The sequence below is a fragment of the Pristis pectinata genome, chromosome 10, assembly GCF_009764475.1.
Source record: "Pristis pectinata isolate sPriPec2 chromosome 10, sPriPec2.1.pri, whole genome shotgun sequence".
Classification (NCBI taxonomy): domain Eukaryota; kingdom Metazoa; phylum Chordata; class Chondrichthyes; order Rhinopristiformes; family Pristidae; genus Pristis; species Pristis pectinata.
Genome location: NC_067414.1, coordinates 19213534 through 19239151, shown reverse-complemented (window position 1 = coordinate 19239151; position 25618 = coordinate 19213534). Strand labels below are relative to the sequence as shown.

Below are 25618 nucleotides of genomic sequence, written 5' to 3'. Positions count from 1 at the left end.
GAACTGATACAATATCAGTCCCCTCATTAAGGAAGGATATAAATGCAATGGAAGCAGCTCAGAGAAAGTTTACTAAGTGATCCTTTAAATGGATGGCTTGCCTTATGAGGAATCATTAGGCAGGCTTGTATCCACTGGAGCTTAGAACAGTGAGAGGAACTTGATTAAAACATGAAAGATCCTGAGGTGTTTTGACAGGGCAATGGTGGAAAGTAATATCCCCTCTGTAGGAGAATCCAGAATTTTGGTGGTGGTGGTGGTGTTGGGGGGGGGGGGGGGGTGGTGTGGTTACAGTTTTCAAATAAATAGTCCCCCATTTAAGACAGACATGTGGCAAATTTTTTTCTCAGAGACTTACAAATTATGGATCCTCAAGAGGTGGTGGAAGTAGTTTTTTTGAATATTTTTAAGGCAGAGGTAGATAGATGCTTGATAAACAAGGGGATGAAGGGTTACCAAGATAGGCAGGAATGCAGAGTTGAGGTTACAAACAGTTTAGCTACAAGCTAGATTGTGGAGCAGGCTTGAAGGGCCAAAAGGCCTACTCCTGTTCCTAATTTGTATGTTTGTATGCAATCTTTGCAATCTGATTTCTAGGTCATTGAATTCCAATGAAATTCTTAACTGATTTTCAGCTTAGGTGGAGATAAGAGATCCCATGGTGTTATTTTACAACAGTCAGGATGATGTCCTTACTAATATGACCAAAAAGTGATTTTGCTTCCATGTGGTTAACATACCCTTGCCGCTAATGAATTTGATGCTGCGTTTTCTAGGTAACAACAGTAACTATACATCACTGGCTGCAAACCCCTTTGGTCTATCCCAGGAGGACAGAGCTGTGTTTCTGATAGTTTGACAGTTGTCCTTTGCATTTCAGATCCTGGTTAACCATACCATGGCCTGTCCATTGCTAATGTTTCCATTCCAATTCCCTGCTTTGCTTAGCTATGAGACTAGATGGATGACAGCTTCATTCACTTTCGTTGCCCATGTAGGGAGAAGCAGCAGCCACTGCACAACACCTTCCTACCTCACGTGCCACACATGTGGATACAAGAGAGGGAACCTTTTCCAGTCTCATTCATGGGGTTGTGTATTTCAATGGGCATCTCCATAGCAAATAGGAGTGAACGTACAGGCATCAGCAACACCACACTGCAACCCGAGCAATGGGAGCAGGTGTCGGACAAATGCCCATTCATACCTGCTCCACCGTTCCATAAGATCATGTTGGATCCTCTACCTCAGCAGTTTCCCTTCCAGTACCTGTATTCCTCGATTTCTTTTGTTCCCAAATATCCAATTGATCTCATTTTTGAATCTACTCACTGACCAGCATCCCATCCCTCAGGGGATATGTCAAACATTGCAATTCTGGGGCAAGTCCAGCAATCTTATTGTGGCTGAACGGGTAGTTGTGAGGTGAGGCTGAGTGTAGAAGTAGTGTTTAGCCATACAAACACAATGGGCAGCCTTCACATGCTTGCTGTTCTTTCTCTGCCTGCCATTTTCCTACGTTCATTTTATCACTCCTTGCCAGTTGCAGGGAGGTCAGTTCTCGCTGTCTGCTCACCTCTCTCCTCAGGACGCAGTGCACCATGACAATGACAAATCCTTGCAGTGAGTCAAACACGGCAAACAGGATCTGAAACAAGATGGATCGTTTGTCGGTCATTGCCAGAACTGCTGACATCCAGGTCAGTGCGAGGAGGGGCAACACCACGCAGGAACTCCACAGAGATGCCCTGCACACAAGCAGAAAGCCCATCAGAACTGGCAGGATGCAATTTGGACAGATGTTTAGTGTGATGTAAGTTATAGACTTAGAGATAAAATATTAGTGTTTTTCCTAAGATTTCATTCTGTACTTTACAGGTACTTATATTCAATCCATGTCTATAGACACCTTGTTTTACATCTATCACCTTTTCAAAAGTGAGTTGAAATTAAATGTTTACATATTTTCATAAAAAAGAATCTATGATTACCAAAGTAACCGAGTTTAATTTTCTGGGCAGTTTATATTTATAATGTTTTAAGTCTTTTATATACACACACACATATATATATTTTATATATATATATATATATAGATACAGATTTAAAATGCTTGAGACTAACATGGCATTACTGGCAGTGGTGGCTGACAAGGCTGTCGTTGAAACAACTCCGCACTTGGAACATTTGAGGGTCAGGCCGCTATGGGGCTCACTCATCTGACTGGAACCAAATAAAAATTCAACAAAAAGAGAAAGATTGCAGCTTTAAAATAAAAGCATCCAGCACCCTCAGGAATTAAAAGAAAATAATATAAGAGTAAGAATTCTCCATGGTAAATATGATAATTACATTACACCACACTAGTAAGAAAGCCATGCAGAATCTGGATCAATGTCAAACACATTTAAATTAAGAGGTGAAATACTATGGCATACTTAATATAAGGTACATATTATTTACAGCATCACAAGCAAGCACTTGGCATGAGCTTTTAAAATACAATGAATGTTTCAGCAGTCACCACCTACCCTCCTCTATGTTTTAGCTTTTTATCTAGGATTCCATCTCTTGACACGAGTTTATTAAAAACTAAAATGCCGATCACCATGTTGACCTACGAAAGAAGAAATGCTTTTTGTCATCTTTATGCTGAGTGGACCACAACACTCATCACTGTTTCTTCATAGATCCGTGACCTTTAAGCTCTTAAGCCATTGCAGCTGCTTCTTTCACCAAACTTGCTGCACAGCTGTGAAAGAGCATTCGGTTCTATTTCTAAAGTTTTGTTTTCAAACCTTTTCCTCTTTTTTTTCCACCCTGCTCTTCCATGGGCACCAGTTATTTCTTGATTGGTTTGCAAGATTTGGGAGCACTGCTAAGGTGCTCCGAAAACTCGTAAGACCATTGGTTCACAGGTCTTCCTGCTCAGATTGTAAATGATTGTAAAATGCAGCTGGATCCCTCTCTAGCTTATGATATTTCCACTGCGATCACTTCAGTGAATCACCTGGAGCCAGTATGGACCCTCAGAGATCAATGACAGTCACCACTTCATTGTGAAAGTCAAATTAATGACTTGCGTATGCTTCCGCTGGAATTGTGGCTGGGAACCACCTGAATAAAACAAGGATTCCGTGCCCACATTACATAATCCAACACACATGTGCCTGTGTATCAAAAGCAAAACCAAATCTCAAGGAAACCATAATGTCTTTGCAGGTGAATGATAGAACCATTGCCATCATTGTTTAATGTGCATCATTTTTGCCATTTTCCTCAATATAACAAGGGATATGATAAAGCGTCCCTTCCAGTAATGCTGTCTCCATAAGACAAGACATTATCTCTGAATACCTGGATGGTATCACAAGACTCTTAAATGTGGAATCCCATCCTTCTCCAACCACTTCTTCGGTTTCCTTGGGCACTCAGAATATTGCATTGCCCTCATGGGCAAGGTAGACAATGTGGCACAGGTTGCCTGCTTCACTATGGGAGATGCCCAGCCAGAAATGCCACACTTGCAAAAATTACAAAGTGCTCTGATGTACACTTCTAGCGAGGGTTGAAGCAGTAAGTATTGGTTTAAGCACCAACAGACTTAGGTGACGGCAGCAGCTGCTTCCACTCGATATCCATGCAAGTGTATGTCACATACAGGGTATCTGCCATGATATTGGAGGGATTCCCATCCTCCAGATGGCTGCTGCCAGGGAAATGCTATCTTTCTCACTACTCTATCAAAGCTCCTCTGATGACCTTAAGTAGCCACTGATATTTCTTTTCCTTAGTTGAAAATAAATGCTAGTAGCAAGTGTGTTTCCTCTGACTTTAGATGGCAGGTCACTGCAGACGTGGCTGGAACTGAGCAGATGCCCAGTGGATTCCCTCCATGTTGCGCTCTCTGGTGGGAATCACCCTGATTCTGCAATACAAACAGAAAATGCTGATAATACTTGGCAGGTCAGTCAGCACCTGTGGAGAGAGAAATAGAGTTAACGTTTCAAGTCAATGCCCCTTCAATCAGATCTACAACTTAAACATTGACTCAGTTTCTCTCCCCTCAGATGCTGCTTGACCTGCTGAGTTTTTCTGGCATTTTTTGTTCTTGTTGCAGATTTTTAGCATCTGTAGTGTTTTATTTTAAGCACCCTGGATTGCACTGCTATATGGAGCTGGCTGCAATTGCAATGTGGGAACTGAAGGCATGTCCCCACCGAGAGTGGGGTCTGTAAACTCAGACAGACACTTAAATATGCTTTACCTACAGATACAGGAATTTTAGGATGGATTCCTTTGGTTTGAAAGAGCTAAAAAAAAGCAAGATATTAATCACATAAACAGAAACAAAACCACATTGCACTGACACATTAGTCACTTTATGAAATACCAACACATGCAATGATCAGATTGCTTCAATGGGTTTTTAAGTGGGATGTGCAAGATTTAATGACAGGAGCGCATGCATGTTTGTTTTACCAGAACAACAGCTGCTGCAGGTCCAACAAATGCATATAAAAGGCCTCCCTCCAGTGACAGCCAGCAGCTGTGAACATAAAAATAATAACCAAGACATTAAAATTAGAAGTATACATTAAATTAATCATCAGCAGGCAAGTTCAAGAGCAGACAGAATCTCAAACAGAGCATAAAAATTCAATGCCAATGGAGTTCCAACATTCAACATCCATGGGCAGCAATAACTACAAATGAACCTGAGAATGTCACTAACTGTTCCCAATCTGGAAAATTCTCAAACCAGAAATCAAAAACATGAGAATATATGGCCAAGCCAACATTCATCCTTCAAACAAAACCATGAGATGACCAAAGGCAGACAGACTAGCTTTATATCTCTTCCCTGTCCATGGGGCTTTCCTGGTACTGAGGTGTCAACTTTCCTTGACTCAGGGCTCTGGCACAATGGGTGTTTTCACTGGTAGGTCATTGATGCCCTACTGCTGCGCCACCCTAACGTGTGCACATGAATTTTTCCCATGGGCTTTAACGTGGCACTCCCACTAAGAGCAGTTTCAGGGACAATCTCACTGTCTTTTATATTAATTTTCGGGAGCTGGGCATTGGGGGCATGACCAGCTTTTGTTGCCCATCCCTAATTGCTGGAGAGAAGATGGTGCTAAATGCTACCTTCTTGAACTGTTGTAGTTCTTCATGAGTAATCAATTTTTTTCCACAAATCATACAATGCCATGTCATCTGTATTTCCTTTCTAAGTTATCATCATACTGACATTTGCTATGCATAAAAACACCTTTTTTAAAACCAATTGTTCAACTGCAAACTTATGGATCTGTAGTTTCTAAGATAGTTGCCTCTCAATTCTGATCATGTACAATCCAGTCCAATATCTCCTGATGTTGATATTAGCATTCTATGTATTTCACTCCAGCTTACTCTGAAACACATTGTTATGTAGCTTGACTGTGTGAAGGAAGAGCTTTTCCATGTGAAGGGTCATGGAACAATTAGTTATAAGAGGCCAATGTAACAGAAATGAGCTACTGAGCCAACCACAGGAGGGAAATGGTGGTGAAATGGCAGGTTTTAAGCTAGTAAAGACAAATTTGTTCATGTTACTTTGGGGAAGTTCCACAATCCAGCATTCCTAATAGGGAGGGGAGAATGTCTCAGTGCTGTGAGTTGCTCACTATTATGTTTGCCAAAATAGACACACTATTCTGAGCTTGGTCATGGGAAGGGTACCAAGAGAACAAAGGAAGGAATTCAAGGATATGCTCTTAGCCTCCTTGAAAAATGCAACATCCCCACTGAATTTTGAGAATCTTTGGCCTATGACTGCTCAAGAGAAGAAGGAGTATTTGGGACTGCATTGAGAACCTCGAGTCCGTGAATCAGGAGCACACAGAAGCCCAATGTAACCAGTGGAGGTAGTGCTCCATCTCACAATCTACCTATTGCTACCCTTTTGGGCACCTCCTGCCCCATTTGTGGGAGAAAATGGGCCACACATTGGCCTCATCAGTTACCTTAGTACCAACTTAACTGGAGTGGAAGCAAGTCATCCTTGATCCCGAGGGACTGACTGAGATGTCGACTTTCTGCTGAGATGCAGAAGGCTCCAAGTTTAAATTTAATTTTGCTTAAAGCTAAGTAATTAACAGCACTGAATAGCGCTGTAGCTGACTCAGGGAAATCTGATTATTGATTCACACAAATAAATTCTTTAATGATTCACTAATTTCGGCTAAATCTTTTCCTATGCAAGTGTGCTTGAAATATACATAAAATATACAAATCTTACAAGTTGTAAAAAGAATGATGCAAGTGATCCGCTGTAGATTTCCAAAGCTAAGGGTAGAGAACAGAACAGCCCTGTGATGAAAGGGGTCAGGGAAAGGGAATGCTCAAAATCAGAACAAAGGTGAAATGCTGGAAAGTCCCAAGATTTCCACTTTTACCTGACAACCAGGTCCCTTTTCAAAATTTATAAATATATTTTAAAATGTCACATTATAGTTAAAATTTCAGAGTCTGTATCTATGGGGGTGTGTTTGCCTCTGAGCTGGAGTGAAGTTTGTATGGTCATGGAGGAGTCATCCAAGTTAATTATCAGAGATTAATCTCTGCACGATTGCCCCATATTAACACTATTTTGGACGAGGGAGACAGGGGATGGGGTAAACTTAAAAAAAGTGTTGGGAGCCCAGCTGCGGATCTCTAAGTGATTCACCAGTCTAGTGATGCCTGCTTCCTTTGCATGGTCACCATTGCTATGTCTAACATGCCACAGGGAGAGTTCAATGGAAACCACCATGGGAATCTCAACTTTAGCCATTCTTGATCTTTCCAGTTTGAACTGGAAAAATTTCTTTACTTTACCTGACCTGCAAAGAACATCTGGAAATGACTGAGACCTGCCTAACTTCTGCTTCTCCTCCGGACCAATAGTGCTGTGGAATGTAATCTCTATTTTCTTGGTAATCACCAGGAGGTGAACCTCTTGCTATCATCAGCTTGCCTTCAAAGTGAACAGGATTTTATTCCTTGATGGGTCACAGGCATTACTAGCAATGCTAGCACTTATGGCCCATCTAAAAAAGCCCTTGAAAGGGTATTAGGAGCAGCCCTCTTGAACAGTTGCATTTTGTATACTGAGGAAACTCTCATTATTGTTGGAGAGGAAGTGCCAGGATTTGCACTCAGCAATGATGAATGAACAACAATATATTTCCAAGTCAGGGTGGTGTGACTCATTGGATAACTTGTATACGATGAAGTTTCCAGGCACTTCATCCTAGGTGATCGAAAATGCATGTTTGGGAAGTGCTATTGAAGCAATTTTGGTAAGTTGATGCAGTGCATTTTGTGGTTGGTACATATGGGAGCCACTGGTGTAAATTTTTAAGGCGGCGGATGGGATGCCAGTCAAGTGAGCTGCTTTGTCCTGGATAATGCTGAGCTTCTTGAGAATTGTTGAAGCTGCACTCTTCCAGGCAAATGTAAAGTATTTCATCACACTCCATGTAGACAATTGAAAAGTTTTGGAGTGTCAGGAAATTAATGACTGGTCATAGAATACCCAGCCTCTGAATTGCTCTTGGAGTGACAGTATCTATGTCACTTGTCCACCATTGAGTTTCCAATCAGTGGTGACTCCCAGAATATTCAATGTAGAGACTTGACAAAAGTAATCATAGTGAATGTCAGGAACAGGTGACTTGACTCTCTTGGAGATGGTCATTGTCTGGAACTTATGTGACATGAATGTTACTGGTCACTTACCAACCAACGTTACCTTGGTTGTGCCTTATGCAGGCATGGGCCGCTTCAGTTACTGAGGAGCTGAATGGAAATGAACATTGTGTGCAATCGTCAGTGAACATCCCCACTTCTGACCTTATAATGGAAGGCGGGTCATTGATGAAGTAGCTGAAAATGATTAGGCCTAGGATGCTGCCTGAGGAACTTCTGCAATGATGTCCTGGGGCTGGGATTATTGACCTCCATTACTAAGATGAATTCTTGATCTCCCAATCTACCTCAGCGTGGCCCTTGCACTTTATTTGTTTACCTGCACTGCACTTTCTCTGTAGCTACTACACTATATTCTGCATTCTGTTTTCATTTTACTACTTCGATGTACTTATGTAAGGCACGATCTGCCTGGATGGCATGCAAACAGAAGTGTTTCACTGTATCCTGGTACATGTGAAATAATAAACCAATTCCAATACAGCTATCTTCCTTCCTGCAAGATATGACACCAGTCTGTCGAATGTTTACCCATTTGATACACATAGACTTCAATGTTACCAAGGCACCTTGATGTCACACTCAGTCAAATACTTCCTCTCACTCACTGTGGGATTCTGCTTGGCTGCCATGTTTGGATCAAGACCTTGCTAAGGTCTGGAGATGTGTGATCTTAGGTAGAATGAAAAGTGCAACAAGGAAAATAAGATACCAACGTATCAACCAACATAGTTACCCAGAAAATAAGTCATTTGACTGCAATAGATCCCCAAATTCAGCTGAATGGAACTTGATAGATATTAAAGTGCTTGCAATTAACATATTATGCAAATCCACTCCCTACTCTGAAGTCATAGGGCAGAGTTTTACCAAGTGTCAATCTGGTAGTGGAAACTCAGTACATGGCAAAGGTAGTCAAAACACAGAGATATTTTAAATTTGGCTGTGTTAGTAGGAGATGTAAAGTCAATAGTTCAGTGAAGCCTAGGGTGAGACCTCACATGGACTGCTACTGATTCTTCACCTGTTCATTGACTGATTGGAGCTCAGCTCAAGACAGCTAGAAGCTGGAAGGGTAGTGAGGCTATCATCATGAGATTACATAAGTAAATAGGATTTCCACTACAGCTCCAGTGCATATATGCTAGCAAACAAAGCTATTTACAACATGCACTGTAAGTTGTAATAACTTTTCATAATAAACAAAATCTAATTCCTTAAAATAACCATTCCAATCAGAACATCAACGAAGTAAGTGCAAATATTATAAGCAAAGTAATTTTGAATTTAAAGGCGTAGCAAATGCAACAGACTCCTAGTTAGGCTCAGTATCTCAATCACCTTCAGGAACTAACTTATTCGGCAATATCATCGGCAGAGTTGGGTGGGGAAGCCCCTCAAACAGTGAAAGGGGTATCACCTCAGGGAGCCATGTGAGTGGCAATGGTGCTATGTTTGTTTGTGTTTTTTTTCTCTTTAAAGTTTATACTACTGAATGTTACAGCCATGAATGTTAAGGTTTTGTTTTTGCACTGTTTCTTCCTTTGTATATATTTATTATGAATAAAGTTTATTTTTGAAAATTAAAAAAATCTTTTTATGGGGACAGCCTATGTGTGAATTATGGGCAAAATCATAACTATTCTTACTCCTAACTTCAAAATTGTCCTTTTATTTGAACTCTGAAATGCTTCCTCTATAATTAAACCTCACAAATGCTCCATTGAACTATACAGCATAAAGGTTTCCAGTTCCTGACACCATTGTGTTCTGGGTGAGCAGTGGCTGTGAGGGGTTGGATCAGATTAATGGTGAGATGGCAGGAAGGATGGGGTGAGCTGAGGGGTGAATAAGTCACCAGACAATTGAGGGAAATATGTGCATGATGTTCTTTCAGTTGCATACTTCCATTTTTGGGCACAACGGACATCCTTGGTGTAAAGTGTTGAAAGGGACCAGTGAGTCAGGGATGACTGGGAAGAACTACTTAAAATCTGATGGGATGGTTCTTCCATTGCAGTCAATAGCTCAGTGCCCGACTGTCGAACAGACACACATAATATCAAAGGGATTTAGTAAAGAAAAATTATTTTGAAATATCACCGTGCAATTCCCTCCTCCCTGAGCTGGGCATACACACACTTCTTCAGTGAACAACCCTAATGGGCAGTGCTTCTTACTACAGAAAGTGAGATGAGATCAGGGCAAATAGATGGCAGGGTAGATAAAACCAATTGCCCCAGGTCTGATACCGAAAGCCTTATCCTTTGGCCCTCTAATTTGTTGAGAACAGCAGATGTTCACAATAGCAGCTGTAGAAGAAGCCAAAGAGCTTTGAAGCAACTTACTAATTTGATGTACCATATCCTTTAGCCTTTGTAAATCCCATAGATATTGCCACCACCAATGCAGGCAATCCTGAAGAAATAAATTATATTTTATAAGAAAAACTATATCACTGCATATAAGGAGGAATACAAATATAATCTTTTGTTGCTGTAAGATCAAAAATGGGTCAATTATTTCTCATAGTACTTATATCTGTGATATCTTTGATAAAGGGGAAAGAAAACAATTTTTAAAGCAAAATATGTTTCATAAAGAATACATAAATATAATTCACCACAATGAAACATTTATACAGTTATTAATGCTTACCCCAGCCAAGGCATAGAAAGCGCTTGCGGATGAGCCTCGTTCTAATCTTCCCTGTGACAGCCATGTAAGATTGCCAAGCCTCAGTCAAAACCCAGCAGAAAGAAGCCAGAAAGAAGAAATGCAGAAAGGCAGTAGTCATTGTGCAAACACCCTGTGCACACAGAACAAACAAAATAATTGTTTTAGCTTGGATGTCTTGCATCCATCAGTCACCATGGTCTAATCAGCTCATCAATATTTACTGCATGGGTCACACGTAAAAAACTGACATGAACCAGGCATTAAAGGACTACTGGCTCCACAGAGCTTTAGCCAAATCAAATTTCCACCTCTGGGAGCAGAGAACCAAGGAGTGGAAAATAAAACTATCCACTAAGCTATCAGGTCTCCTGGTAAAACGTATTTTAAACCTGTGCATTAGTTACTCCCAAAGCACTTCATCCAAAATAAACAGTGCGATCCTTCTCTTCAGTTCTATAAGAAGAGGCATGCAACTGCCCATTTACTTAAAGTCATAGAGTCAAACAGTAAAGAAACAGATGCCTTGGTTCATCAGGTTTATGCTGACCATCAACTACCCTCGATACTAAACCCATTTACCGGCACTTGGTCCCTGGCCTCTATCTCTTAGTGATTCAAGTGCTCCTCCAGATATTTCTTATATGTTGCAAGAGCTTCTGCCACCACCATCCATTCAGGTAGGGTGTTCCTGATGCTACTGCCCTCTGGATGAAAAACATCCTCAGATCCCCACTAAATCTCTTACCCCTTCTTCCTTTTCCCTCTTGTGTTTGACACCTCCCTTTAGGGAAAAAATTGCTGGTGTCTATACCATCTCTGCTGTCAAAATTCTGCATACCATTATCAGGTTTCCCCTTAGCCTCCTCTGCTCCAACTAAAATCAGTCTCTCCTCATAACTGAAATGCTCCCCCCCAAGCAACATTCTGGTGAATCTCCTCTGCATCCTCTCCAATGCAATCACATCATTCATGTAGTGTGGCGACCAGAACTGCACAAAATACTCCAGCTGTGGCCAAACCAATTTTTATAAAGTTGTAACAAAACCTCCCTGCTCTTATATTCTATGTCCTGGCTAATGAACGCAAATATCCCATAAGTCTTCTTCACCACCTTATCCACCCATGCTGCCATTTTCAGAGATCCTTGGACTTGTATACCAAGGTCTCTCTGTTCGTCAATACTCCCTAGGGTCCTCCCATTCATGGTGTTTGTCTTCTCTGTGTTAGATCTCCAAAGGTTCGTCATCTCAAACCTACCTGCCATTGCTCTGCCCAAGTTACCACTGATTAATATTCTCCTGTAGCATGACACTATCCTCCTCACTGTCAACAACACTGCTGATTTTCCTGCCCTCTGTAAACTTACTAATCACACCTCCTATATTCATATAAAAATTGTTAAACTGTATAATAAATAGTGAGGGCCTCAGCACCAATCTCTGTGGTGAACCACCAGGCACATACTTCCAATCACAAAAAAATCCCTCCACCGTTTCCCTCAGTCTCCTATCAACATACCAATTCTGGATCTGATCTGCCAACTTGCCTTGGATTCCATGGGTTCTAATGTTTCCTATGTGGGACCACGTGAAAGGCCTTTACTGAAGTTCACCTAGATTTCATCAACTGCACTGCCCGAATCAATATATTTTGTTACCTTTCAAAAAATTCAACGAAATTGGTTGGACAGAATTATCCCCCCCACCCCCAACAAAACCATGCTGACTATCTTTGCTTAATCCCAGTTAATCTTGGGGAAATTGAAATCCCTTGTTACTATTACCATATTACTCTTAGATTAATTAAATCTAATTAATCTAATACACGAATTAGATCTATTAATCTAAGAGTAATAGGGCAATAGTACTATTACCGATTATTATGGTCTACATATCCACTACATATCTCCTGCAGTTAGGAGGCCTGTAGTAAAGTCACTGACCCCTTTTTGTTTCTAAACTCTACCCATATGGACTCATTTGAAAAGCAATCTGGGATATCCTCCCTAATTACTGCAGTAAGAACTCCCTCATTAATACTGTAATGGCACCTTCTCTTTAACACTTCCTGCCATGCTTAAGATTCAATACCCTGAAATGTTGAGTTGCTAGTCCTGCCGTTCCATCACCCATGTCTCTGTTGTAGCAGCATTATCATATTCCCATGGGCTGATCACTATTCTAAGCTCATCTGCCTTACTATGTAAAACTCCAATAAACTTGATGATTTGGCACTTGGCTCACACATGGATCCTGACTGCAGTCTGAGTCAGGATCGTGAACATCAGGGGTCAGGAACTTGGGTAGGTCTGTGGCTGGAGACAGGGTCCAGAGTGATTATATGTTTCAGCTTGTTTTGATATACAAGCTGAAACTCACTTGATTCTATGTTCTGCTCCCTTTAAACTCACTGGGTTCACAAAAAAAATTATTCTATTGTGTAACATGTAGACATGAGGAGTATAGATAGGGTGAATACATTCAGTCTTTTTCCCAGGGTTGGAGAATCAAGAACTAGAGGGCATAGGTTTAGGGTGAGAGGGGAAAGATTTAATAGGAACTCAAGAGACAACTTTTTTTTACACACAGAGGGGGAGGTATGTATGTGAAATGAGCTGCCAGAGGTTGAGGCAGGTACAACAACAACTTTTAAAAGACAGTTGGACAGTTACGTGAATAGGAAAGACTTAGAAGGTTATGGACCAAACACTGGCAAACAGGACTAGCTTGGATGGGCATCTTGGTCGGCATGGACCCATTGGGCCGAAGGGCCTGTTTCCATGCTGTTTGCCTCTATGACTCTATGTAAAGTGAGATAATAGGAGTAACATCCAATAATACAGAAAATCTGCTAGTCCAGTATGACCAAGGGTGCAAAATTTTTCTCTAGTTAGATTCCTTACATTAAAATAGATGTACTTTAGCCTTCCATTCCTCCCATGCGCCTTATTACACCCACGTCTGCTCCGCCTACTGGAATGGCTTCATTTTCCTTCAATATTTGACTCTACCTCCAACTGAACTATAATCTACTCTGTGCCCCATGCCACTGCCAAATCAGTTCAAACTCTCCCTAGCAAGACCAGCAAACCTCCCTGCAAGGATGTTGCACCCATTCAGATCCAGGTGTAACCCATCTAACTTGTACAGGCCCCACTTTCCCCAGAAATGGTCCAAGTGATCCAGAAATCTACACATCAGATGACTGATGTTATTTTAAGGACAATCTGTATGGTAGTTGCTGATTATATTATTGCTAAAAGGCAAATTAGGGCAAAAAACCTCCGCTCCTTCTTGATTCAGAATAAGATGATTAATGTATATATTTAAAAGTTTCCAACTTTCCCTGTGCTTCATGAATCAATTTGACAAAATAGACTAATAGAAGCAGCTACTGGGCTGAATTTTGTGAAGTCATTGAACATTGTGCATTCTCTAATGTTTACACACCATACAACACTTCCATAACCTCAGAAAATATCTGTATTCTAAAGTTATTTTGAGTCTTTGAACTCTGAGTTCAATTGCCAGTTTTGATGACTTTGGTTACTTTCTGCATTATCAATCAATAACTTAGCCATTTTGAAAATAACGAAGAAAAATATACAGGAAATTTGAAAATGTAATCTATTTAATCTGCACAAATGGTCTTTAGAACAGGTGCTACGCTATGTGATTGTATTTTTTTCAGTTCAGGTGCCTAAACAATGAGTAAAGCTGCCTAAAAGTACACAAAAAAATAAGTCATGGATCAAAGCAAATTAGATTGTTGCTTACATTGTACTATTCGTTCCATAGCTTAATCACTTGATTGCTGTACACTTAAGGCTGCATGGTTTTATTGCTATCTCAGAGCAATAATTCAGAGTTCAATGATGTACAAACCTTGCATTCTAATCCCAAAACTGACTGTTCTGAGCTTAAATACATGCACCCAGACATCTGCAATGTGCTTCTTTATGCAGGTTGCTACATTTCCTCCTTCTTCCAAAAGCCCTCTCAAAGCCTAACTTAACCTCATCTTTGTCCCCTCACAATTGTCCCAAATCCTGTCCAGTGGATGAGTATCCCCTATTATAATATACCTTAGATGTTTTGCTCAGTTGAAAGTATGAAAGAAGACTATTTATTATAGCATCTGATCACATACTCAGAATATCCCAGAGTGCTTCAAATGCAATGAAGTATTTTTAAAGAGCAGCAGTCATATTAATATCCCAGAGATGTGGATGTTGCTGATAAGCATGCCATTTATTGTCCATTTCTATCTGCCCCCAAGGGCATTTCAGAGATAATTAAGAGTGAACCTATCGATGGGTCTGGAATAGGCCGACCCAAGGAAGGATGACAGATTTCCTTTCTCAGAAACAGTGAACCAGTTGAGGTTTTATGGCAGTAGAATAGATGCTGTCTAGCCCTGAAGTTTCGATCAAGATTTTGAGCTCAACTCCAAGAATGGGACACCTCCGCCAAATTCTGTTGATTGATCAGAGATATGCAAATGAAGATGTGTTCAAGTTCTTCTGACAAACAGTCTAGCCACTGAATATTAGTTCACTTAATTAAGCATTATGCTCCCATATCCCTGAATACAGCAAGGTCCCATTCACAGAAAACAAAACAAATTATTGGTTAATCTTACTCTTGACAGTGCGAGTTAAGAGATTATTTTGTTTATTCACCTAACACCCAAGGGACTATTGGGATGCCCAGATACAGTTTTAGGTTAACATTCCCCTGAAAGGAGCACAGCACAGACTTTCAGACTCGCAGTCAACAGTCCTAACTTTGGAGGAAAACTAAGGGCAAGTACTTGTTGCATCTGAAAAAAAATGTCAAAGTTTACTTTCAGAATATTATGATTATGACGAACCTTTTAGAGTCTTTTTGAAGATGTAACCAAGAAGGTAAATGAGGCTAGGGCAGTGGATGTTGTCTATTTGGACTTTAGCAGGCCTTCAACAAGGTCCCACATGGTAGGCTGGTCTAGAACATTAGGTTCCATGGAATCCAGAGAGAACTAGTTAGGTGCATTCAAAATTGGTTCAAAGGTAAGAAGCAGAGGGTGGTGGTTGAAGGCTGTTTCTCAGAATGTAGGCCGTTGACTAGTGGTCTCTATTCTTTGGAACATAGGAGAAGGAGGGGCGACCTTATAGAAATGTTTAAAATTCTCAAAACTAGGAGACATAGATTTAGGGTGAGAGGGGAAATATTTAAAAGGGACCTGAAGGGCAACTTTTTTCATGCAGAGGGTGGTGAGTATAGGGAACGTGCTGCCAGAGGAAATGGTTGAGGCAGGTACAATAATATTATTTAAGGAGCACTTAGATAGGTACATGGAGGGACAGGGCTTAAAGGCATATGGGCTGAAGGCAGGAAGTTGGGACTAGCTGGGTGGTCCCAATAGTCCCAATAACATCCCAATATTCCCTTGGGTGTTAGATGTATCCGTGCTGTATTGCTCTCTGACTCTAATATTATGATTGAAAAGTAATCAAAACATGTTATGCCAATAATAAACAAAAACCTGTAAAGAACATCATTGGAAAAAAATGTCAAAAGCTGTGTTATATCAATGAACACCAGTATTATAGATTCCAGTTTTGATATTATTAAAATCTGGCACAATTGATGCACATATTTTGAAACTGATACACCAGAACCAACGGAGGAAACTAATGACCTTCCAACGGAAGACAAAGAAAGGCCCTCTACATGAACAAAAGTCACACTGGGATATCTGCAAAGGAAGAAAAGTGAAGAATTATTCATGTAATTCCTCAACAAGATTATACAATGGAAATTGCTCAATAAGAAAGAAATATTTATTTCTACACAACTTGTGCTTGACAGCAGAGTTCTCTTGCAAGCAGAGAACTGCAAGCAAATGTGGCCAATAATTGATAAACAGCATACACACAAACAAGCGAATGAATGAATAGATGATCAACTTTAATGTTGTTACTTGAGGAAAAGACTCCATGCTTCAAACAAGAAAGCCTTTTCTGGGTGATGCACTGAAATCTCAGTCAAGACTCTGTGATTGTAGCCTGGGATGGGGCAAAGAACATGACTCACTCTGAAACATTTTTTCATTCATTTCTGGGATCTTTTGCAAATGTGATGATGAGCTTCCTCTTGAACCATTGTAGTCCCCCTGCCGAAGGAGCTCACATAATACTGTTGGGGAGGAAATTCCAGTATCTACACCCAGAAACAGTGAAGGGTTGGTGATATAAATGGTGTTTAACTCAGAGGGAACCTGCAGTGTTGGTGTTCCTATGCACGTGCTGCTCTTGTCATCCTTAGTGGTAGGGATTGTGTGATGGGAAGTGCAGTTGGAGTAGCCCGAGTGAGTGATTGATGGATGAGGAAATAGTGGTGGATTGGCGCCAATCAAGTGGGCTGCTTTGATCTGGATGGTATCGAGTTTGTGAGAGCTTTCAGCACTGTACTAACATCCATGCAAGAGGTGAGTTTTCCTTGTAGATGGTGGACAGACCTTACAGTGTCACTTGTGCAAAATACCCAGCCTCTGACTTGCTCTTGTAATCGTGTACTTTATATGGCTGATCAAGTTAAATTTATGGTTAGGATATTAATAGTAGGGGACTTGACTGCAGTCAAGGATAGGTAGTTAGGCTTCCCCTTGGAGGTGGTCATTGTCGGACACTTTTGTGGTGTGAATGTTACATGCCAATTATCAGCCCATGCCTGAATGTGTTCAAGGTCTTGCTGCATGCAGGTATGGGCTGCTTCATTTGCTATGTTGTGAATGAAACTGAATAATGTGCAATCGTTGGCGAACATCCCCACTTCTAACCTCATGGTGGAACGAAGATCACTGATGAAGCAGCTGCTTGGGCACAAACACTGGCCTGAGGAACTCCTGCAGTGTTTTGCTGGGGCCGGATTGACCTCCAACTACCACAACCATCCTTCTTTCTGTGAGATATGACTCTAACCACTGGAATGGTTTCTCTTTGATGCTTTCAGCTTTACTGGAGTTCTTTGATGCCGTACTGGGTCAAATGCTGACTTGATGTCAAGACATTCAGTCTCATGTCACCTCTGGAATTCTGCTCTTTGGTCCACGTTTGGACCAAGGCTGTGGTGGGATCTTAAGCACAGTGAACCTGGCAAAACCCAAGCTGGGCACCTGTGAGCTGGATTATTTGTGAGTAAGTGCCGTTTGATAACCCTGTCAATGACAGCTTTTATTACTTTGCTAATGACTGAGAGTGGCCTGGTTAGCCCTTAGTTAGTCAGATTGGAGTGTCCTGCTTTTGTGACAATGGGCAATTTTCTACATTATTAGACAGATGCCGGTGTTGTAACAGCACTGAAACATGGCTTGGTCAGAGGCACAGCTAGCTCTGGAAGACAGGTCTTCAGTACTACAGCTGAGAGGTTGTCTGCTCCCACAGCCTATGCTGTATCCAGTACTCTCAGCTATTTTTGATATCATATAGAGTAATTTGATATTTAAAATATTAAGATATTTATTTATTAGTCACATGTACATTGAAACACACAGCGAAATGCATCTTTTTGCGTTAAATTAGCCGCTGAACTAGCCGAGGACTGGTTTCAATTGATGTCTGGGTTCTTGAAAGGAAGCTGAGGTGAATCATCTATTTGGCTCTTCTGGCTGAACACATTTACAAATGCTTCAGCCTTTTTAAGAGTTATACAGTCAGAGTGAGATATAGCGTGGAAACGGGTCCTACAGCCCACTGAGGCAGACTGACTATCAACCACCCCATTTACACTCACCCTATTTTAATCCCATTTTTTATTCTGCCCAGGTTCTCAACCACTCCCTCCAGATCCTACCACTCACCTACACAATAGGGGCAATTTGCAGGGGACAAATAAGCTACCAACCTGCACATCTTTGGGATGTGGGAAGAAACAGGAACACCCAGCGGAAACCTATGCAGTCACAGGGAGCAAGTGCAAACTCCAGACAGACAGGACATGAGGTCAGATTGAACCCAGGTCTCTGGTTCTACAAGGCAGCAGGTCTACTAGCTGTGCCACAGTGCTAGTCCCTGCTCATGTGCTGGGCCCTGCCATCAATGAGTATGGGCATCTTCTTGGAGTTCTTAATTGTCCACCACCACTTCTGACTGGATGCAGTAGGACTGCAGAGCTCTGATCTGAAGCATTGGTTGTGAGATTCTTGGCTGTCTATTGCAGGTTCTTCCCATGTGACTGAGAGTCTTGTCATTAAGGGTCATCATCCAACTCTTCTTAATGCTTTAAAGGGCAATGTGCACTTGGTAGGTAAACGCAGCAGTGATGTGCCATGCTGCTGAGGTTTGGCAAAGCTGGAAATGCACAGGAATAATGTTTATTTTCAAACATCTTCCCACCAGAAGTTAAGCATGTTTAGGAAGTGGTGCTGGAGAGCCTGACCTTCAAAAGATTTGATCTAGTTCTTCTCCCTCCCCATCTTGGACAACACCTCAGGGTCAAGGATAACTTTCTTCCATTCCAGCATTGTACATTCTGAGATCACTGTTGAGGCCAACGTGGGACTATTCTCCACTTTGAGTGGTCATGGGTTGGGGATTCCCACGAGTCAGTATGAGGATAGGCTTTTTCAAGGAAGCTTTGAGAACATCCTTGAATCAATTGCTCCATCCATTTGGGTGATTGCTAGCTGTGACAGAGCTAGGAGTGGAGTGCCTGTTTCAGTTCTCTCGTGTTGGGTGTGTGAACAACGTGGCCCAACCACCAGAGCTGGCCTAGTGTAATTAGAACAGAAGAGTCACTCGGGTCGGTTTACTTATCCTGCCAATGGATTTGGAGGATTTTGCAAAGGGAGATTTGGGGACATCTCTAAGCAAGTACAGGAAGGATCACCTTCTATCCAGTACGTGGACAAAGAGTGTGTGCCGAAGTGCTTCCATTCACTCAAACTAATTTGATTTCCTCTGACCTCTGAATGATTACCATGAATGATCACTACTGCTGGTGATTTGTCAGAGATGTAACTTTACCTGAAAATCTTTGCACATGTCGGTCAGGGGACATTTGTGCTCACATGTCAATGCCAGCAATATCCTGTCCCATTTGTTTTCCAGACCCTGCAAACTTTTCCCTTTCAGGTATCTCTCCAACTCCTTTTTGGAAAGCTTCATTTCCATCACTGCTTCAGGCAGCACAAGGCAGATTATAAAAAAACCTGCAGCAACAAAAATAATAACTATGCCCCAATGATTCTCTTCCTAAATGTCCTCCTACTACAATCACTTCTCCCAGTGGAAACAGTTTCCCTCTACTTACTTCATCAAAACTCTTCCTCATTTTGAACACTTCTCCCCTTAACTTCCTCTGTTCAAAGAAAAACAATTTCTACTAAATGAAGCTTCACCAGTGGAATAATGCAAGTACATGTGCTCACACACACAGAATGGGTTGCAGGATAGACGCCTAAACGTGCTTCTGGCACATACATCATCTAAGCACTGCTTGGTTGCTGGCAGGAAAAGATGTCATCTCACTGTGGGAAGCAGAGACACATAGCAGGAGGTATAGATAACGTCAAGCCTTTGGATAGTTTTGAAGAGGTCACACTGAAAATCATCACAACAGAATGTATAAAAAGTGGGGAAGAGCAAAGCCTTCACTCTCAGACCAAGTGCTATCCATCTCATAAAGTCATCGAGTTGTACAGCATAGAAGCAGGTCCTTCTACCCACCACATCTGTGCTCACCATCATGCCTGTTGATACTAATCCCACTTGCCTGCATTGATTCCATATCCCTCTGTGCCCTGCTCATTCAAGTACATGTCAAAATGCCTCTTAAATGGTGATCCTGTTCCTGCATGACAGTGGCAGGTCAATGATAGTTGGAGGAGGGGGGGGGAGAGGGAGAGGGAGAGGAAGAAAAGAACAGATGGAGCTAGGAGGGGGGACAGGAGTGTGAAGATAGGAGACAGCTGCTTGAGGAAGATATCAGGAACACAAAGGAATCCTTTCCTGCCACTCCCCTTCTCCTCTATGCTGACCATCTTGCCTGCCAGCTCTCAGTCCTGATGCAGGGTTTCGACCCGACACATGGACAATTTCTCTCCTTCCACAGATGCGCCTTGACCCACTGAGTTCCTCCAGCACATTGCTTGTTACTCAACATTCTTGTGAATCTTTTCTGCACCCTCTCTAGCTAAATTAGTTCTTTCCAAGAGTACGACGACTAGAACTGCAGACGATATTCCAAGTGGGCCTAATTAACATTTTGTACAGCTCTAACATGACATCCCCACTCTTATACTCAGTGCCTCAGCTGATGAAGGCAAGTATGTCATACGCCTTCTTCACCACCCTGTCTATATGTGTTCCAGCTTTCAGAGAACTATGTTCTTGTATCCCTAAGTCTCTCTGTTCAACAACAATCCCCAAGGTCCTCCCCTGTTTAAGATCCAAAAATGCATCACTTCCCACTTGCCCAAGTTAAATTCCATCTGCCATTCCCTTGCTCAACTTTCCCAAGTGATCTATATTTTGCTGTAACCTTATTCAACCTTCTTCACTGTCCATGATACCACTGATTTATCAAAATCAGGTTTATTGTCACTGACATATGTCGTGAAATTTGTTATGTGGCAGCAGTACAGTGCAAGACATAAAAATTATGAAAATAAATAAATAAATAATGCAAAAGAGGGATAATGAGGTCGTGTTCATGGGCTCATAGACCATTCAGAAATCTGATGGTGGAGGCGAAAAAGCTATTCCTGAAACGTTGAGTGTGGGTCTTCATGCCACCTGCATTCTCATCCAGAACATCAATATGTATAGAGTCATGAAGTCATAGAGCAATACAGCACGGATACAGGCCCTTCAGCCAACGAGTCTATGCCAACCACACTGCCCACCCAGCTAGTCCCAATTTCCTGCATTCGGCCCATATCCCTCTAAGCCTTGCCTCTCAATGTACCTATCCAAGTGCTTCTTAAATGATATTATTGTACCAGCCTCAACCACTTCCTCTGGCAGCTTGTTTCATATACTCACCACCTTCTGCATGAAAAAGCAGTCCCTCAGGTCCCTTTCAAATCTTTCCCCTCTCACTTAAATCTATGCCCCCTAGTTTTGGGCTCAAAGGCAAATAAAAATATATGACAAGCAGAGGACCCAGCACCAATCCCTGCACACACCACTGAATATAGGCTTCCAATCTCGATAAACAACCCTCCACTACCACCCTCTGCCTCCTACCACCATGCTAATTTTGTATCCAATTGGCTAGCTCACCCTGGATTGCATTTGTTTTAACCTTCCAGACTAGCCTACCATGCAGAACCTTTATCAAAGGCCTTGCTAAAGTCCATTTAGACAACGTCTTCCACCCTGCCCTCACCAATTCTCTTGGTTACCTCTTCAAAAAAACTCAATCAAATGCATGAGATGTGATTTCCCACGCAGAAGGCCATGCTGACTATCCTTAATCAGTCCTTGCTTCTCCAAATGCAAATAAATCCTGTCCCTCAGAATCCTTTCCAGTAACTTTCTCACCACTGATGTTAGGCTCACCAGCCTAAAGTTCCCTGGCTTATCCTTGCTGCCTTTCTTAACTAAAGGCACAATTAGCTTCTGGTACCTCACCTGTGGCTAACGAAGATACAAATTTCTCTGCCAAGGCCACAACATCTTCCTTTTCTGCTTCCCATAACATCCTGAGATACACCTGTTCAGGCCCAAGGGTTTATCCACCTTTATGTGTTTCAAAACCTCCAATACTTCCTCCTTCATAATGTTGATATGTTCCAGGAATGCATTTAGTCAAAGAGTGAAAACTCATATTATCAAAATAAAAACATCAATGCACAACAGGCTAATTAGCTTCTCAGAGAGTTAAAGCAGTGAAGATTTCATTTGCACTTCTGTGTCAGAAGTAAAGGAGCAGCATATCAATGAATGTGTTAAACCACCTCTTAAGGAAAAAAATAAGCAAATTTTATTCATAGGGAACGTCATGATGGGCTCAAGACATTCTAAAAACTTCCTCGCTCGATAAGTGTCAGCTGTGTCTCAGTTGGCTACATTCTCACCCCTGAATCAGAAGGCTGCAGATTCAAGTTCTCTCAGTAACTGAGTACTTTCAAGGATCATCCAGGATTCTGAGGATATCATGGATGAGAGTTTTAGTAGAGGTGGCCACACTTCAGGTGCAAGCTACAGATAGATGTGTGATCACTAGGAAAAGTAAGGGTAGGAGGCAGACAGTGAGGATTCCCCTGTGGCCATTCCCCTCAAAAACAGGTATACCCTCTTGGATACTGTTTTGGGGGGTGGCCTTTCAGAGGTCGGCAGCAGTACCCGGGTCAGTGTCACTGTGCCTGGCTCTGAGGCAAAGAAGGGATGGGTGAGGTCAGGCAGAGCAAAAGTGATAGGAGACTTGATAGTAAGGGGCGCAGATAGGTGTTTCTGTAGCTGAAATCAAGACTCTAGGATGGTATGTTGCCTCCCTGGTGCCAGGGTCAAGGATATCTCACAGTAGGTACAGGACATTCTGAGAGACGAGCATGAGCAGCCAGAGGCCAAGGTCCATATAGGTACCAATGACATAGGCAGGAGCAGGGATGAGGTCCTGCAAAGTGATGTTTAAGGAGCTAGGTAGAAAGTTAAAAAGCAAGACTTCCAGGCTTGTAATCTTAGGATTACTATCCATGCCATGTGCTAGTGAGGTGAGAAATAGATATGTAGTGCAGTTCAATACATGGCTGAAGGACTGGTGCAGGAAGGAGGGCTTCAGATTTATGGATCATTGGGCTCTCTTCCAGGGCAGGTGGGACCTGAACAAACAAGATGGTTTGCATCCAATATCCTCACCGGGAGGTTTGCTAGTGAACTTGGGAGGGTTTAAACTAGAGTGGCAGGGGGATGGGAACCACAGCAGCAGGGCAACAGGTGGTAGGGTTGAGGGCAAGAAAGATGGTCTGACAAGACTGAAAGGAAGAAGGACAGGAAGGGGCAGGCTAGTAAACATGGCGGGACTGATGGGCTGAAATGTGTTTGTAGGAGTATTAATGGGCAAGGAGGATGAACTTAGAGCCTTTCACCGAAAGTGGCTATGCAAGTGGATAAGGTGGTAAAGAAGGCGTATGAAATGTTTGTCTTCATTGGTAGGGGTGTTGAGTATAAGGGTAATGAAGTCATGCCACAGCTATATAAAATTTGAGTCACGCCGCACTTGGAGTATCGTGTGCAGTTCTGGTGACCCCATTATAGGAAGGATGTGGAGACTGTGGAAAGGGTGCAGAAGAGGTTTACCAGGATGCTGCCTTGATTAGAGCCATGAAGTGGAGGTGGTTTTATTCATTTGATTAACATGTCAAAGACTAGAAAGCAATGAGGTCCAAGTTGGGAAATGAGATGAATGACCAGAATTGGTTAAAGGGGAAATACTGACCAGGATGGAGGGAAACAGCCGGGCTCTTCTTCAAATAATGCTGTGGGATCTTTCCATGAAAACATCTGTACCATATCTCAATTCAACATCCAATCTAAAAGACAGTACCTTTGACAACATAAAATCTCTTTGTCATTTGGGCTTATTTTATACTCAGAGCTGAGCAGACACGGTTTGGAAAGCATTAGCTCTCAGAAGAATTCTGGATGACAGATTTTTCTTCGTTTTCCTTTCAGGTGCTGACTAACTAGGTCTCAATGTTGTGCTTTTACCTTTTGCATTTCAACTTTTAACATTTGCAATTTTTTATCCATATATTGAGATTTACTTCAAACACAAAATATATTGGGGGCTAAATCTAATACCCCTCAAACATGAAAGAAGGAATCGCATTGCACAATTAGCTCTCGACCAGCGGAATGCATGAGATACATACCAATTATACCAACTGCAACATATAGCCATCATCAGCCACCTCACTGGCTGATCCTTCAACAGAACCAATTTTGTCAGTAGCTAGCAACATTCAAAGTGAACCTGCACTGATTGATGCAGTAATAATGGAGGGAGAAAACTGAGGTAATATCTCGGATGGCTGATCTACAACAGAACTGGCCAGTTCTGGTGAAGAGAAACTGTCTGAAGCTGTACAATTTGATATTAAGTCCAGAAGGCTACAATGTGCCCAGACAGAAGATGAGGTGCTATTCCTCAAGCTTACATTGGGACTCATTAGTGCAGGAGGCCACAGACAGCGAGGTCAGAGTGGTGTAGCATCCCACTCCCAATTTGATCTTTCCCACTCCATCCCACTGCTGCAGAACTGGCCATTCATGGTCGGCACAGACATCGTGGGCCAAAGGGCCTGTTCCTGCGTTGTATAGTTCAACATGTTCATTTCTATCGTAAGTCATCCATTTTGGCTCAGTTTTTCTCTCTGGGCATGTCCTATAGCTCTGCTCTTAACATTTTTTTCATGTTCCTTTCTCTGTATGCTCACTGGAACTGCCGTTATCTCAGAGCTTTTGCTCCATTCACTTTTCTTGCTAATTGCCCCTATTGATCAGATGGGACAGAGACAATATGGCCTTTGACGATGCAAGAGTTGGGAAGTGTTACTTGGAAAAGTTTTGAGTGTTGGTTTACTTCATCTCCGAGTATTACAAAGGGTTAAGGGAATAATGACAAATATCCTACACCAAGAATGGCAAGTGTGACGTTTTCTTCAAGGAATCTTGTGTAGATGGTGTGAAGAGATGAGTGTGGCTGCTCCTGAGAAGGAACTCTGTGTGAACCCAAAAAACGTCCACTCACTGATGCTCTCCTTATGTTAGCTCCTTGAAATCAGAGCTGAATCATACCTCTGAGAATTTTTTCCTGCTCACTCAATCAGCAAAAAATATTTGCATAAAAAGAATAAGAAAAACTGAGACCTTTTGGTGATATTAAATTATTTCTTTTGTAAAAGTAGCTGCCACAATGGCAATGACTCCCCAAAACATAACCAGACCATCAGCATCAAGTTCATTCCACCACTCAATCATGCCTTTGTTCTATATCCACTGAAACTCTTATTCAACAAAATCATAGCAACCTCCCTCAGTCTTTCAAAATTCAATTGATCCAGTAAGAGAAGATCTTTATTAGTCACATGTACATCAAAACACACAGTGAAATACATCCTTTGCATAGTGATTTTTGGGGGGCAGCCCACAAGTGTCGCCACGCTTCCGGCGCCAACATAGCATGCCCATAACTTCCTAACCTGTACACCTTTG

General features: G+C 41.9%; 1 protein-coding gene across 1 annotated transcript in view; it reads right to left on the bottom strand.

The window, feature by feature from the left end:
* The window catches only part of LOC127575107 (adhesion G protein-coupled receptor B3-like), a 609306-nt gene that overhangs the window by 55414 nt on the left and 528274 nt on the right, over window positions 1-25618 (bottom strand). Inside the window, 6 exon segments of the mRNA XM_052024767.1 lie at window positions 1577-1748; window positions 2125-2223; window positions 2532-2617; window positions 4483-4549; window positions 10086-10155; window positions 10396-10546. Of these exon segments, the coding sequence (XP_051880727.1) occupies window positions 1577-1748; window positions 2125-2223; window positions 2532-2617; window positions 4483-4549; window positions 10086-10155; window positions 10396-10546 (645 nt within the window).